The sequence below is a fragment of the Bos indicus x Bos taurus genome, chromosome 6 (genome assembly GCF_003369695.1).
Source record: "Bos indicus x Bos taurus breed Angus x Brahman F1 hybrid chromosome 6, Bos_hybrid_MaternalHap_v2.0, whole genome shotgun sequence".
Lineage (NCBI taxonomy): Eukaryota > Metazoa > Chordata > Mammalia > Artiodactyla > Bovidae > Bos > Bos indicus x Bos taurus.
In genome coordinates, this window is record NC_040081.1 from 4,569,088 (window position 1) to 4,583,813 (window position 14,726).

At 40.2% G+C, this 14,726-nt stretch overlaps 1 protein-coding gene across 2 annotated transcripts in view; it reads left to right on the forward strand.

Annotated features, from left to right (window-relative positions):
• NDNF (neuron derived neurotrophic factor) overlaps positions 1 to 14,329 on the forward strand; it is a 51,513-nt gene extending 37,184 nt beyond the window's left edge. For both annotated transcript variants that reach the window (XM_027543703.1, XM_027543704.1), the window contains exons 3-4: positions 4,034 to 4,158; positions 5,843 to 14,329. In XM_027543703.1, coding sequence (XP_027399504.1) covers positions 4,034 to 4,158; positions 5,843 to 7,236 — 1,519 coding nt within the window. In that variant the 3' untranslated portion in view covers positions 7,237 to 14,329. The remainder of the gene's footprint in view (positions 1 to 4,033; positions 4,159 to 5,842) is intronic.
• The last annotated feature ends 397 nt before the right edge of the window (positions 14,330 to 14,726 follow it).

The window sequence follows — 14,726 nt, forward strand, 5'->3', positions numbered from 1 at the left end:
AATGACATGGAAAATGAACCCTAAATGGGCCTTTGTGGGGAAAATGATAAATCAAATAATAATATAAATGTATGTTTATACATTACACAAATTAAACAGGTGCCCCAAGTGAAAAGTGTAGGACACTCAGAGTATGTGAGAGAACCTGAGCCACACCAGTAAGAGAAAGTGAAGTGAAGAAGTGACACAGAGTAAAGGCATGTACATTAACTATATTTCAATTAAAATTATTTACTTTTTCATATATATTAGTAAGGACTAAAGGGTGTGTTTCAGGCAGAGAAAACATCCCAGTGGCTCAAAGATGGGATTGAGTCTGGAAAACAAAAGAAGCCCTACGTGGTCCAAGCACAGAAAGCAAAAGGGATAATGACATGACCGTGACATTGGCAGAGATCCCACCACTGAGGAATTTTCAGGCTCTCTGACCAGTTAAGCACTTTTTTTCCGAAAGCAAAAAGCTAAACCTATTCATTAATTAACTGAACAAATATTTATGAAGAATTATTTTGTTCCCTAAGTTTTGAACCAAATGCTTTGCCCTCTTATAGTATGCATTCTAGTCAGGCGAGGTGGAAAATTAAAAAAAATAAACAAATGCATAAGTAATACATCAGGTAGTGATATAAGTGCTTTGAAGAAAAGAGTAGGAGAACTTCACAAGTAGGAAGGTAATATCTTCTATAAAGAGTCAGAGTAGGTCTATGGTGAGATAGTGCTTGAGAAGGGAAGTGATGCAGTGACTGATCAAGTAAGATCAACAGCCAGAGGATGAGCATCTCAGGTGGTGGTCACTCAGTTGCTCAGTGGAGTCCTACTTTTTGTGACCCCATGGACTGCAGCACACCAGGCTTCCCTGTCCCTCACTATCTCCCAGAGTTTGCTCAAACCCATGTCCATCAAGTTGGTGATGTCATCCAACCATCTCATTCTCTGCTGTCCCCATTGCTTCCTGCCCTCAATCTTTCCCAGCATCAGGGTCTTTTCCAATGAGTCAGTTCTTTGCATCAGGTGGCCAAAGTATTGGAGCTTCATCTTCATCATTGGTCCATCCAGTGAATATTCAGGTTAGTTTCCTTTAGAATTGACTGCTTTGATCTCCTTTTAGTCCAAGGGACTCTCAAGAGTCTTCTCCAACACCACAGTTCAAAAGCATCAATTCTTCAACACTCAGACTTCTTTTTGGACCAACTCACACATCTCAGGTGGAGGAACAGCAAGTAAGAGGCCCTGAGGCAATAGTGTGCCATAAATACTCCAAAGAGAGCAAGGAGCTGAGTAAAGAAGGGAATGGATGGAGGAGCCGAGTTTAGAGGTTTGGTTGGGGACCCAGATCACGGCAAGTTCTGTGGCTTTTTCTCTGAATGAAACAAGCTCTTGGGGGGCTTGTAGCAAGTGTGTTCAGATTTAGGCTTATAAGGATATCGCCTTCTGGAAGGAGATAAATAAACTGAGGAGCTCAAAGTACAAGTAACACCATTCAGAAGGCTACTACAATGCTCAAGAAAGAAAAAATGATGACTTGGATCTGATGTTAACAGAGAAAGTGGAACAAAGTGATAGAGTCGCTATGTTTTCAAGATGAAGCCAAGAAATGTCTGCTGACTCAGTGTATGTGGAGTGGAAGAGAAAGAAAACATCAAGAATGACTCTAAAATGTTTGTCCTGAGTAACTGGAAGGTTAGGGTTGTCATTTACTGAGAAGAGACAAGAGAGGCTGATTGGGGGAGAGAATGAGAAGTTTGGATTAGACACCCTAAGTTTGAAATTTTCAGTATTATCTAGGAAAGGAAAAATGGCAAGAAGATTTGGTTTGGTCGCTAAGTTGTGTCCTATTCTTTGCAACCCCGTGGACTATAGCCCACCAGGCTCCTCTGTCCATGGAATTCTCCAGGCAAGAATACTGCAGCAGGTTGCTATTTCCTTCTCCAGGGGATCTTCCTGATCCAGGGATAGAACTTGGGTCTCCTGCATTGCAGGCAGATTCTTTACCAGCTGAGCCACCAGGGAAACTCAGAAGAAAATAGTTATTTCTAAAACTTAGTTAAGAATTCAGGCTGTGGCTTCCTTGGTGCCTCAGTGGCAAAGAACCTGCCTGCCAATGCAGGACACAGGTGTTCGATCCCTGCTCCAGGAAGATCCCACATGCCATGGAACAGCTAAGCTCGTGCGCCACAAGTACTGAGCCAGCGCTTTAGAGCCTGGGAGCTACGACTGCTAAAGCCCGAGTGAGCTAAAGCTCAAGGCCATGCCCTGCAACAGGAGACTCAACCTCAGTGAGAAGCCTGTGCTCCTCAACAGACTGTGCTGCAACTAGGCAAAGACCACACACTGCAACAAAGACCCAGAGCAGACATAAATGCATTAATTCAATTATATGAGAAAAAAAGAATTCAGGCTGACAGTTTAAATTGGGGAACCATTAACATACAAGAGGTTAAAGCTGTGAGCCTGGGTGAGCTCACACAGGGCATGAGCATGGGTAGAAAAGTGTTCTGACACGGGACCTTGGCTCACCTGGCGGGCTAGAGATCAGGGAGGGGAGAGGAGCCACAAAGGAGGCTGACAGAGCCAACGGATGTGGGGGTCAGGCGGGAGAAGGTATTGGGGTGCATGTGGAGAGAACCAAAGGGAAGAGATACTGAGGAGGTACCATTCCTAGGAGGTGAAACCAGTGAGGAAACTGTTTCCGCCCTTGCAAGATTATGGGCTTTGAAAGATAAACGTAATCATCTAAATTATTCAGAAGAAGAAGATATAGCATTGTTATACATAGGCAATATTTTTTTATTCTCCCTAAAAAGTTCCTTTGAGACCATCATTTAAAAAAATCTAAGGAGAATGTGTAGAGCAGAATGCTTTAATCTTTCAAAATGTTGTTTTAAAATCACTCAACTCTTATGACACGCTCAGTTGTGTCCAACTCTTTGTGACCCCAGGGACTGGAGTCCCCACATGGGACTTCTCTTGTCCATGGGACTCTCCAGGCAAGAATAATGGAGTGAGTAGCCATTCCCCTAGCTAGAGAATCTTCCCAACCCAGAGATTATAACCCAAGTCTCCTGCACTGCAGGCAGATTCTTTACCATCTGAGTCACCAGGGAAGTCCAACTTTTAAAATCACTAGGTTATTTACATTAACAGAAAATCTTAGTGATAGAGAAACGTGTCTTTCCACTGACTAACACAGTAATCTTTACCTTTTAAAAATATTTCTCAAATGGTGATTAGATACCTCTCTCCAAAAAGATATGGAATAGTAAAGCTGTGAGTAAAAGTCACTAATGTAAAAACCTGATGCGAAGAGCTGGCTTATTGCAAAAGACCTTGATGCTGGGAAAGATTGAAGTCAAAAGCTGGGGGCAGCAGTGAATGAGGTGGTTAGAAAGCATCACTGACTCAATGGACATGAATTTGAGCAAACTCCAGGAGATGGTAAAGGACAGGGGAGCCTGGCATGCTGCAGTTCATGGGGTCACAAAGAGTCGCACATGACTGATCGACTAAGCAACAGAACAACATCAACAATGTAAAAACATGATGATAGTGTTATTTTGCTAGAGATCAACATCCATTCTAGAAGGGCATAGCTGTAAAAATGATCTTTTGGAATAGTTAGTGCCTTAGAGTGCCCTCCATATCTTATAAATTTATCACTAAATTTATGGAAAATGCAGTACCTGTAGGGTAATGTCCCTGGAAATTCCTTTGTTGTGACTTACATTGCACTGGCAGGGCCTGGGCTAAATAACACCCCCAAACTGGGTTAATTGTTTATTCTTAACCCAAGTAACATGCAATCAACACATTTTGGTTCAACATCTAATTATGTGATACCGTGTTGATGGTAAATCTGGTTGCAGAACTTTGGGCTATGGACTTCCACAAATAATGCTGAAAGTATCATGATTTGTGTCAGATAGCCAGTTTGATTTTCTGTTAAATGAACACAAATTAAACCAAGTGATTTTTCCAGTACTCTTAGTTGTTCAGTGTGAGGACAAGCTGTCTGAAGTGGTCCACTCTCACACAGGTATTTCTTTGTGGTTGAAGAGGACAACACTCCATTGTCCGTCACAGTGACGCCCTGCGATGCACCCTTAGAGTGGAAGCTGAGCCTCCAGGAGCTGCCAGAGGAGGCAAGCGGGGAAGGCTCAGGTGAGTACCCCGACAGATCTGGTCCCAGACCTCTGGATAGATGGATGGCTGAAAGACATGAGACATGAGACATATAGCCTTCTCTTCGTAAGACAGAACAGCATGGATGCATAGGAGAAGTTGGGCATTGAGGAAGGAGATGTGGGAAATGGGGATGACATCAGATGACCATGATTTGGTAAAAAAAAAAAAAAAAAAAGACTGAGACAGGTGTGGGAACTGAAGGTGCAGGGAAAGGCAAGAGGTTCAGATTAGCTTCCCTGGCTGTGGTTTGCAGTCCTGCCTGAACCTTGGAATCACCAGTGGGGCTTTAGATGCTGGATCCTGCCTCAGAGGTTGTGATTTAAATGCCTTGGTGTGTGATCTGGACATTGGTGTGTTAAAAGCCCCTATAGGTGATTTTAATATGCAACCAGGACGAGAGTATCTGATCTCTGGGGAGTAAAGGGTAGATAGGAAGAGAGAACAGAAGGGCATTTAGCACCACCTGAAAGTCCAGGATGAAAAGAAAGTCAAAAGGAGGAGTCGGTTAGGCATTTAAGGAAGATTCAGATGATGGAAAGCAAATAACGAGATACAAAGAAATAAGTAGAGTCTGTCTGAGGCCCTGGGTTGATGCTGCCCACGGCTCCCCCCCACCCTCACCCCCACTTAAGGGGCAAAGGCATCCTAGCTTTAAGTAAGGCTTGAGATTGATGGTGTGACAGGATGTTAGCAAGCTGGATATTTACAGTGATGGGGGAACTGTAATTAGGAAAATATTGAAACAGCATATGGGGAGCGATGAGACAGAAAAGGAATAGTCATGTGACGATTGTGTTCATCACATGGTTTAGGACTATGAAATTCTACATACCTCACTCTCAACCTGTGCTTGGTTGGGAAAGATCTACTTGCTCTGGCTATGCAGTCATTTTCTGGGTCCTCTCACATATGTGCACACTGATATCTGTGTGATATCTGTTAACAAAAATAAAGAAAACATTTTAGTTTCAATGCTTTCCCTTCATTCCTCCTGGGCAAGTGTTCTACACACTGAAAATTATATCCTCTTACTGATGGTTTATAATCTATCTCTAATGAGACTGTCTGGTCCTACAAATAAAAGTGAAATTAGTTAAATGGCTAGCCATCCAAGTGCAAACTGGTAGAATCTTTTTGGTAAGCAGATTGACAGTAGGGATTAGTCTCTAAGAGGTTTGCAGCCTCTGACCTAAAAATTCCACTAATTGGAGTCTACTCTGAAGAAATCATTTAAAATCAGAAAGCCTTACATATATAAGAGCATTATTATAATGCTCAAAAGTTAACCAACTGTATTATTTCTATTATATAATAATAAATGAGAAAAAAGGGAGGTTTCTCTGGGTACCTATATACATGATAATAAATGTTATAAAGTTACAGAGAAAAATGGAATAGTATCAATTGCATGAAACATGTAGAAGAAAACCTGATAGAAATCAAACTATTAAAAAAAAAAAGAAATCAAACTATTAATAAAGGACTGTCTCCAGATCATATATTAATGGATAGTCTTTTTATCTTCTTGTATCTCCCAGTTTTCTACAGGAACATGTATTCTTTTTATAATGGATAAAAACTAAATTGAATTGTTACAAACACCATTTAAGGTTGTGCATACGTACTGACGTGTAGCCTGTGCCTCTTTTGTGTCTTTTAGGTGATCCAGAGCCTCTAGATCAGCAGAAGCAGCAGATCATTAATGAGGAAGGCACGGAGCTATTCTCCTACAAAGGCAACGACGTGGAGTATTTCATATCTTCTAGTTCTCCGTCTGGTTTGTATCAGTTGGAGCTTCTTTCAACAGAGAAAGACACGCATTTCAAAGTCTATGCCACCACAACTCCAGAGTCTGACCAGCCCTACCCTGAACTGCCTTACGACCCGCGAGTTGATGTCACGTCCCTGGGACGCACCACTGTCACCTTGGCTTGGAAGCCGAGCCCCACCGCCTCAGTGCTGAAGCAGCCCATTCAGTACTGTGTGGTCGTCAGCAGAGAGCACAACTTTAAAAGTCTCTGCGCGGTGGAAGCCAAGCTGAGTGCGGACGACGCTTTCATGATGGCCCCCAAACCCGGCCTGGACTTCAGCCCTTTCGACTTTGCTCACTTCGGGTTTGCTTCGGAGAACTCAGCTAAAGAGCGCAGCTTCCTGACGAAGCCTTCCCCCAAATTAGGGCGGCATGCTCACTCGAGGCCCAAGGCGGACATTCAGAAGGTCTGCATAGGAAACAAGAACATCTTCACCGTCTCCGATCTGAAACCCGACACGCAGTACTACTTCGACGTCTTCGTGGCTAACAGCGACAGCAACATGAGCACAGCTTACCTGGGTACCTTTGCCAGGACCAAGGAGGAAGCCAAACAGAAGACGGTGGAGCTGAAGGACGGGAAAGTCACCGATGTGTTCGTTAAAAGGAAGGGGGCAAAGTTTCTACGGTTTGCCCCTGTCCCGTCTCACCAGAAGGTCACCTTCTTCGTTCACTCTTGTCTGGACGCCGTCCAAATCCAAGTGAGAAGAGATGGGAAGCTCCTTTTGTCTCAGAATGTGGAAGGCATTCGGCAGTTTCAGCTGAGAGGAAAACCAAAAGCCAAATATCTCATCCGACTGAAGGGAAACAAGAAGGGCGCGTCTATGCTGAAAATACTGGCTACCACCCGGCCCAGTAAGCAGTCGTTTCCCTCTCTTCCTGAAGACAGGCGCATCAAAGCTTTCGACAAGCTCCGCACCTGTTCTTCGGTCACGGTGGCTTGGCTAGGCACCCAGGAAAGGAACAAGTTTTGCATCTACAAAAAGGAAGTGGATGATAATTACAATGAAGACCAGAAGAAAAGAGAGCAAAACCAATGCCTGGGCCCAGATACCAGGAAGAAATCAGAGAAGGTCCTCTGTAAATATTTCCACAGTCAGAATCTGCAAAAAGCAGTGACCACAGAAACAATTAAAGGTCTTCAGCCTGGAAAATCTTACCTGCTGGATGTTTACGTCACAGGACATGGAGGGCACTCTGTGAAGTATCAGAGTAAAGTGGTGAAAACCAGAAAGGTCTGTTAGTCACCTCATATGGAGATGCATCACGTAGAACTTCAGGAGAGACAGAGTCACCTTAAGTAGAAACTGACTACTGCTCCCCCAGCTAAGAGAAGTTGTGACCTATACTTGTACTTCGGAAGGAAGGATATCAACGGGTGTATGTTGGAGTTTATGTAACTAATTGCTGGAGGAGCCTTGTTTGAGTGTGCCCCAGTGGTACCGCGTGTGTGTCTGATGTCCGCTGATGTCAGAGAGGACGGACGTCTTGAAGGAACTGCCATCCCTTGCTTTGACCACTGCATGGACTGCTTCTAAATTATTTTATTACCTAAAAATTTAAAATATGCCATTCATTGCACACAGCCACAAATGAAAATCATTCCTCTCAATAGATGCTAGGATATATATATATAAATATATATATATATATAAATTATTTTATAAAGTCTTGTTTCAAATGTCAGTGTTTCTATGATTGTAAACTATTCAATTCTTTTCCTGTTAAAGTACAGATCTAAGTATATTGAGTGGACAGCTCTTTAGTCAGTTATATTGTTATTGTAAATTCTTATCTGTTGAGTAAAATGTTTAAATACTATATGTATCTCATGTACAAAGTTGACATACATTATATTCATGTATATAAAATTAAAGATATTAGATTATATACTGATCATTTTCCCAAGTAGCAACCTCGGTGTATTCAATTTCCATTCTGTCCCCAAAACTGCGCCTTTTTATAATTTGGCACCAGATTTGACTTTTTTCTAACAGAAGGCATACTGCATCTCTCTAAACTTACTGTGGCATTAGAGAGTTACTGCAATTTGTATTTTGATTTTGAATAGGAGCTAGCTGTTGAGACTTGAAAGCACGCCAATGGACTTAAAAGGACAAGCCCCGAATACTATAGCTCGAGAAGTATTCCTTAATGACCTGAAATAGAAAAAAAAACTTCTATTTTAAAAATAAGCATCTCTTTTAAGTACAAAATTTGGGATATGACAAAATTTTCCAACTGCTTGAATGTTAGCAAAATAACTGTTTTGATTTCTAGTGGAAGCAGCGGAGCAACCATCAATTAGGACTATAATGAGAAAACTAGAAGTTATCAGTGGTCTCATACTTTTAGCTTTGATTGTTCACAAATCTTTAAGAAGTAATTTAGATATAAGGTAAAATGTAGGCAAATCATAATAGAAACCATTCATCAAAAATTCTGCGCAAGGAGCAGTTTTAGATAGTTTCACTCTGCACAGGTTCTCCACAGGTTCTCCACATGAGGTGTCACGAGAACTTTGAAGGATTCGCAAGAGTCTGGGATTTAAGTCAACTAGGCTGTGTGGCTTCAAGTACACCTGTTACCTCCCATTGTCCCTCTTTCCTGTTTATAAAATTAGGTGTGGCAGATTTGGATAAGATGATGTTATAGGATACCTTCTACAATATGACGTTGTCTTTTGTAGAATTCTGTGATTCTAAATTACAAAATGTTTCTGTAACTACAAGGGGGACAGGTGTAATTCCTTAGCCACAACCGTTCACCTCCGTGCTGGACTTCCTTTCCCGTGGTGGGCATGCATGAGCAGCATTCCTGTGCGTACAGAATCACTGTGGCTTGGGGAGTGTAAGTGGTGGTCTTTATGAAAAGACCTCCTTAGCAGAGAATATCCCCCCTAAAAATGTGTCCTCTAATTCGTGAGTGTTAAGGTATCAAAACAAAATGTACCATATTTGTATGAAACAGTTTGACAACTGAAATAACTTTTGAAAAGGAAGAAAGAACATGTCCCCAATGGCTAGTAACTAACCAACTTGAAAGAACTTTAAAACTGACACTGTCTCAGAGACGTTCTATCCTAAGTTATAAATTCAGTGCCTTTGGAAGGAGAATCAGCTTTCTCATATTATTCACAACTATGTTATTATAGAGCAATGTGCTAAATGGGACCACAGTGAATCCAAGAGTTATTGTAGCTTCTGAAGGTGATGGACTTAATTCTCAGATATTGCTAAAGGCCTGGGAACCGGGCCAAGTCAATTTAAAGAAGCCTTTACTTTTCAGCCAGATGGAATGGTGGTTTCTATATAGTCTGGATATATCAGAAAATTCTTTCATGGTCCCAGAGAAATTTGCCTTTTAAAAATTATAGGAAAATTAAATACACATTGTGAAACTTCTTTCACTCATAAAGGAAGAGAGCAACCTATTAAAAATAAAGCTCTCTTATTTCCTGATGTGTTTAGATTTTAGGAGCATTCAGGTGAACTCAGGACAAGAAAGGAAAATTTGTTCGTAATTAATAAAAGAACTAGAACATAGCTAATATGAAAGCACTGTCTTTTCTCCATTAAGCTCTAGAATAGCTGTATTGAGAATAGGGCATTTAGAATCCCAAGAACAGCCATAATACCATGGAGTAGACGGGATCTTTGAGAATATTTCATTCAAGTTCAGTATCTTTATTTTTTAGGCTCAAAAATAAATTGAAGACCAGAGAAATGAAAAGAAATTTCTCATAGTCAAAACAAGTCAGTAGTGGAATTGCTTCGACTCCAAAATGCTTACTAGAATATAAATCACCGATTCTTGGGGGGAAAAGTCATTTAAGGATCATTTTCCAAAAGGAAATAAAAATTTTTTTGTATTTATGATTTCAAAGCCACTTGTTTTTACAGACCATTTCAAATTTCCTTAAGAATATGTGTGTAACCTTAACTGACAACTTCAAACTTGTAAAAAAAAATACTGTTATTTTTAGAAACAAAGTATTCTAATCTAGGTTTACATGTGCACACAAACAGAGGCTGTAACATCATTAGTCAATTGTTTTAACCTAAAACTATTTAGAATCTATTTTTAAAAAGTACATAGCAGGTGATTTTCCTAGTTAAAATACTTTATAATCAATGTTTAGATTAATTTTTAAAACATTCATCAAAGGATTACTGCTGGAAAGGACATATGCATTGCTTATTTTAGTTCCTAAGAATAAACTTGAAAAAGTTATGATTTTATATCCTGAAAAGCCAAATGAAGAGTGACTTCAAGTAAAAAATCACTTAGAGGAACTTTAGAGTTTGAAACAGGTTTTAATGGTTCTGAATAGTTCATCTTCAATGAAAACACGGACACACAAGTTTTAAATACAATTTAAGGAATCTGTTTGACCGGAAACAAATTGGGATCTCTTCCAACACTTTACTAACACCTCTTAGAGATCATCTGGTTCAACTCTCATTATGTAGATGAGGGTGTTGAGGTCAAACCGAGACCAGACCCCAGATCCCTGCACTCTCCATTTAATGATCACCCAGTGCGTTGTAAGCACGTCTTCACAAGGCATGCAACAGCTTACCCAGACTACGTGCTTTTGCCTCTCTTCACTGACTGGCTTCAGAATAAAACTAGCATCTAACTCGAGGAGCAAGGCCATTTGGAGCATCTCCATACACTTCCTTTCCCACTGAGATAGAGTGCAATGGAGGTAAAGTCAGCTGGGAAGTCGCTTTGGGTCCTCCCCCAGGACCAAGCAGAGTGACCGTGGCCAGATTTCAGCTGTCCTTTGTTTGAAGTTGTCTGGGGGACCTGGGAGACATCGGGGCACACTCATCATTGTGTTTCTCCCAGAGAGTTTTGGCCAGAAAAATATGCAATGGCTTGGGATTTGGGTATCTGTTATTGTTTTGAAGGTGGGAAATGGGAGAGACGAGAGGAGAGAGAGGAAATGGCATGTGAAGGGAAATATGTTGTTGTTTAGTTGCTAAGTCGTGTTTGACTTTTTTGTGACTCATGGACGATAGCCTGCCAGGCTCCTCTGCCCATGGAATTTTCCAGGCAACAATACTGGAGTGGGTTGCCATTCCCTCCTCCAAGGGATCTTCCCAACCCAGGGATCAGCCCACATCTCCTGCATCTCCTGCATTAACTGGTGGATTCTTTACCAATGAGCCACCAGGTAAGCCTTCCAGAAGAGTATAGTTTTTCTGTACTTTTCTTTCTCTAACTGGCCTGAGATATCAAGGAAAGTGAGAGAGCTAACATAGCTTAATTTTATTAAGAATTTGGATTCTGTCCAACACAGAACCTGACACTAGAAAATGTGACTTAGATCACCACCCACTCTATTAAAATCGCATCACACTATTTGCTAGGAATGATTGATCATGTATCTGGGTAAGATGTCCTTCATTTCTATTTATTTGCATTCTTCTTCCTCCATCTCTGAGAACTAAATTTAGTAATCAAAGTTTAGAGATGAAGTTACTTAGAATGACTTTTCATATCCACCCTGATACCTCTTTCAGATATTTTCTAATATTCTTTTAAAGTATAAAAGAAATTGAAGGCTATCAATCACCATCATGGGAAAATAGTTGGTTCCAAGGCCCTAGTTATGTTTCTATGTTGTCTTTATCCAAATACTGATGAAGATCGTGTGGCATCAAGTGTTAGAGGGGAGGAGATTCGTACAAGTTGAGACACTTGAGTCCTTGGAAAGAATTCCTTCAAAAACAGAAACAAGAATGAATGTAACACCTCATCCCATTGCTCTACAGGAGAGAATTTTCAGAAAAGTGTAAGGTTTTCTGTAAACTTTTAGAAACTTACAGGCTAGAAATTTTGAAGGAGAAGCACGTCAAGCAGCCTCCCAGGATGTGGACATGTCCCGAGACTTCAGAATTTGAAATAATTTTATAAATTGAGACTAATGTGTAAAACAGAGAAGTCACAGAATATGGGTTCTTGTTATGCGTGATGAGATCCAGATAGAACAGTTTAAAAAAAAAAGCCATCTTACAACTATTAATAAGAGAAGCGATGAATGCATAGTTTTGTTTTTGAGTCCAGTATTATTGTCAGAAACTGGTGAGCTTTAGGAAGCAAAATGTTTCCAGTCTCTCTCTTCTTGTGTAAATACTGCTAAGATTAATAGCCAGTCAAATGACTATTGGAAAGGAGCAAATGTTCATTTCTGGTCAATAGTTAGCCCTTGGTGTAATCTTCCTACATTGCATAAATATGGCAGCACAGAATAACAAAAACAATTATTTTAAGATACACTTGACAAGACCCTTAAATGTGCATATTTAGTTATAACTTGGACAGGATTTTGCTTCTGAGAAAAATCATTTGTGATAAACAGAACCAAGTATATTAATACATTTTAATACATAGCAGTGTTAGAGGTTTGACTGTTCAGTCTTGTCTCTTCCTATAAAATGAACTTAGACCTGTTAAAGAAAGTTAACATATAGCTACTTTTACCATGCAGGCTGTAAAAGTTCCCCAATGCCAAAGCAACAAGCAGTTTTTGGAAGCCATTTGTTACCCTCAAAAGCCACAGTGATGTCTCATAGGCCTCTGCCTTTATTTCACCAATTTTGTGCCCTTCTGTAGATCCCTATGACAAAAATAAGCGGACTGTGGCTGGACCATTAAGAGTTATAAGAACCGATATAGTTTTCTGTGTTAGCAATTTGCTAAGAGCAACTGGTATAGTCAAAAATACAGCCTATTTCCAGTGGCTGTGTTTCCATGTATCAGCGGCCACAAGTGGCCTTAGTGATGGTTAAGGCTTCCTGGTGCTTCTGAACAGAGTAAGAACTTGACTTGAGACTGGTAAGGAGGCAACTGAAACAACTGAGAGAGATCAATTAATATACATATTTTTTAAAAAACAAAATTCAACCAATTTTAGTATGGTAATATGTTATTTTAAAAACATGTTTTTAAAGAAATAACAGACTCTTTTAGCTATTTTTAATGGCAGTATTGAATATCTCCTTCCTGCTGAATAAAGCTTGCCATTCTTCCTTAAATGAAGAGGCCAAGAGCTAAATTACAGGTTGCCCAATTTTGCTTTTTTTCCGTCATGCACATGATCATGGGTTCTCTTGGCTTATCCATGGGTGATCTTCAGGTTTGGGAAAAGATGACACAGATACGAAAGCAGGGTAAGATCTCAACACTTAAATTTAAATTACTTGCATTTTGTGCAAGTTCTGTTGACTAATGGAAGAGAGCTGGACTTCAAATACAGCTGTGTCTGCGCAAACTTGACCACTTTGAATACTGAAGTCTGGTTCCTCTGCCAATTCCATGGGCAAGAAATTCCGGAGGCCTGAATTGAAATGTGCAGATAAATACTCAGTGCTGGGGTTCTTGGTGCCAAAGCACACAGAATACTTACGTCTGCTATGGAAATCTTGGAAGAACAGAACTTCTGTTTTTAATATCTCTGAGGATTTAGAACAGTTCTTAGACGACTTATTACCTTTCATAAAACTGACTCCTACTTTAAAAGTCTCTTGGTGGCTTACCTATATTAAAAAGAGGAAAAGAATACTTTTTGATTCCACTGAGTTTTCTCTTCTCTATTGAATTTAAACAAGCTAATAAGAGAAAGGACAGCAGAGGAAAGAGTGTAGAAATGGGACTTCAGATGTGTGGGTTTTTTTTAACTTCTGTGGTCTTAAGCTTTCTCATTTGTCAAACGAGAAGGGTGATGATCTCTAAGATTCCTTTTGGAAAAGCAGGGAAACTAACAACCTTTAAGCTCCTACTGAGTGCCAGGCATGTGAAATACAATTACTTAATCCCCATAACAACCCTGAGATGAAGACATTATTGTATTTCCCTTGAACAGACAAAGAACGAAGAAATTGCATAATGTGCTCAAGGTCACAAAGTGAATAAAAACTGGATACACCTCTAGCTCCAACTGTATGCATCCTTCTATTTCCATCTGTGTGGTGTGAGCTCTATACTTATTAGTGAACTTATAGAATAGAATACAAGGAGGAGAAAATTCATAAACATGGGGAAAGCTTAAATGTATTTAAAGGCTAGCCTGGACATTTATCAACAAATTATCTTTGACATGGATACATATGAAGAGCTAGAGACAGAAGAGAAATAACACACAAGGATCTCTAGGTTCCTCTTCCTGTGTAGAATTTCTCCATTTAAGGATGTCTTATGCTATATCACAACCTTTCTTGGTGTTTGTTTCTGTATCTCATTATACAGAACTTGCTGTAATGCTTACATATGATAAAATGTGTCTGTAATGTGAGACCAATAAACCCTTATTTTGTGTTTTAGCATATAGAATTGTCTGTGGTTGTTTGGGCTTTTGTACATATTCTCTTTCTTTTGTTATGGTTTTTTTTTTTAATTTTAATTGGAGGATAATTACAATGTTGTATTGGTGTCTTCGGTATAACAACGTGAATTAGCTCTAAGTGTACACACGTTCCGTCCCCCTAGATCCTCTCTCCCGCCCCTACCCCCATCTCACCCTTCTAGGCTGCCATGGAGCTCCAGGCTGAGCCCCTTGTGCTGAACAGCAGTTTCCCCCTAGCTATCTATTCCTCAATTGCAATGTATGTATTTCAGTGCTCTGCTCATGGGAGATATTTACTGGGCCGTTATTATGTGCAGGGCCCTGAGCTGAGTCATAATGTGATAATCTACAGGGCAATCTTCTGAGGTCGATATTTTCCAT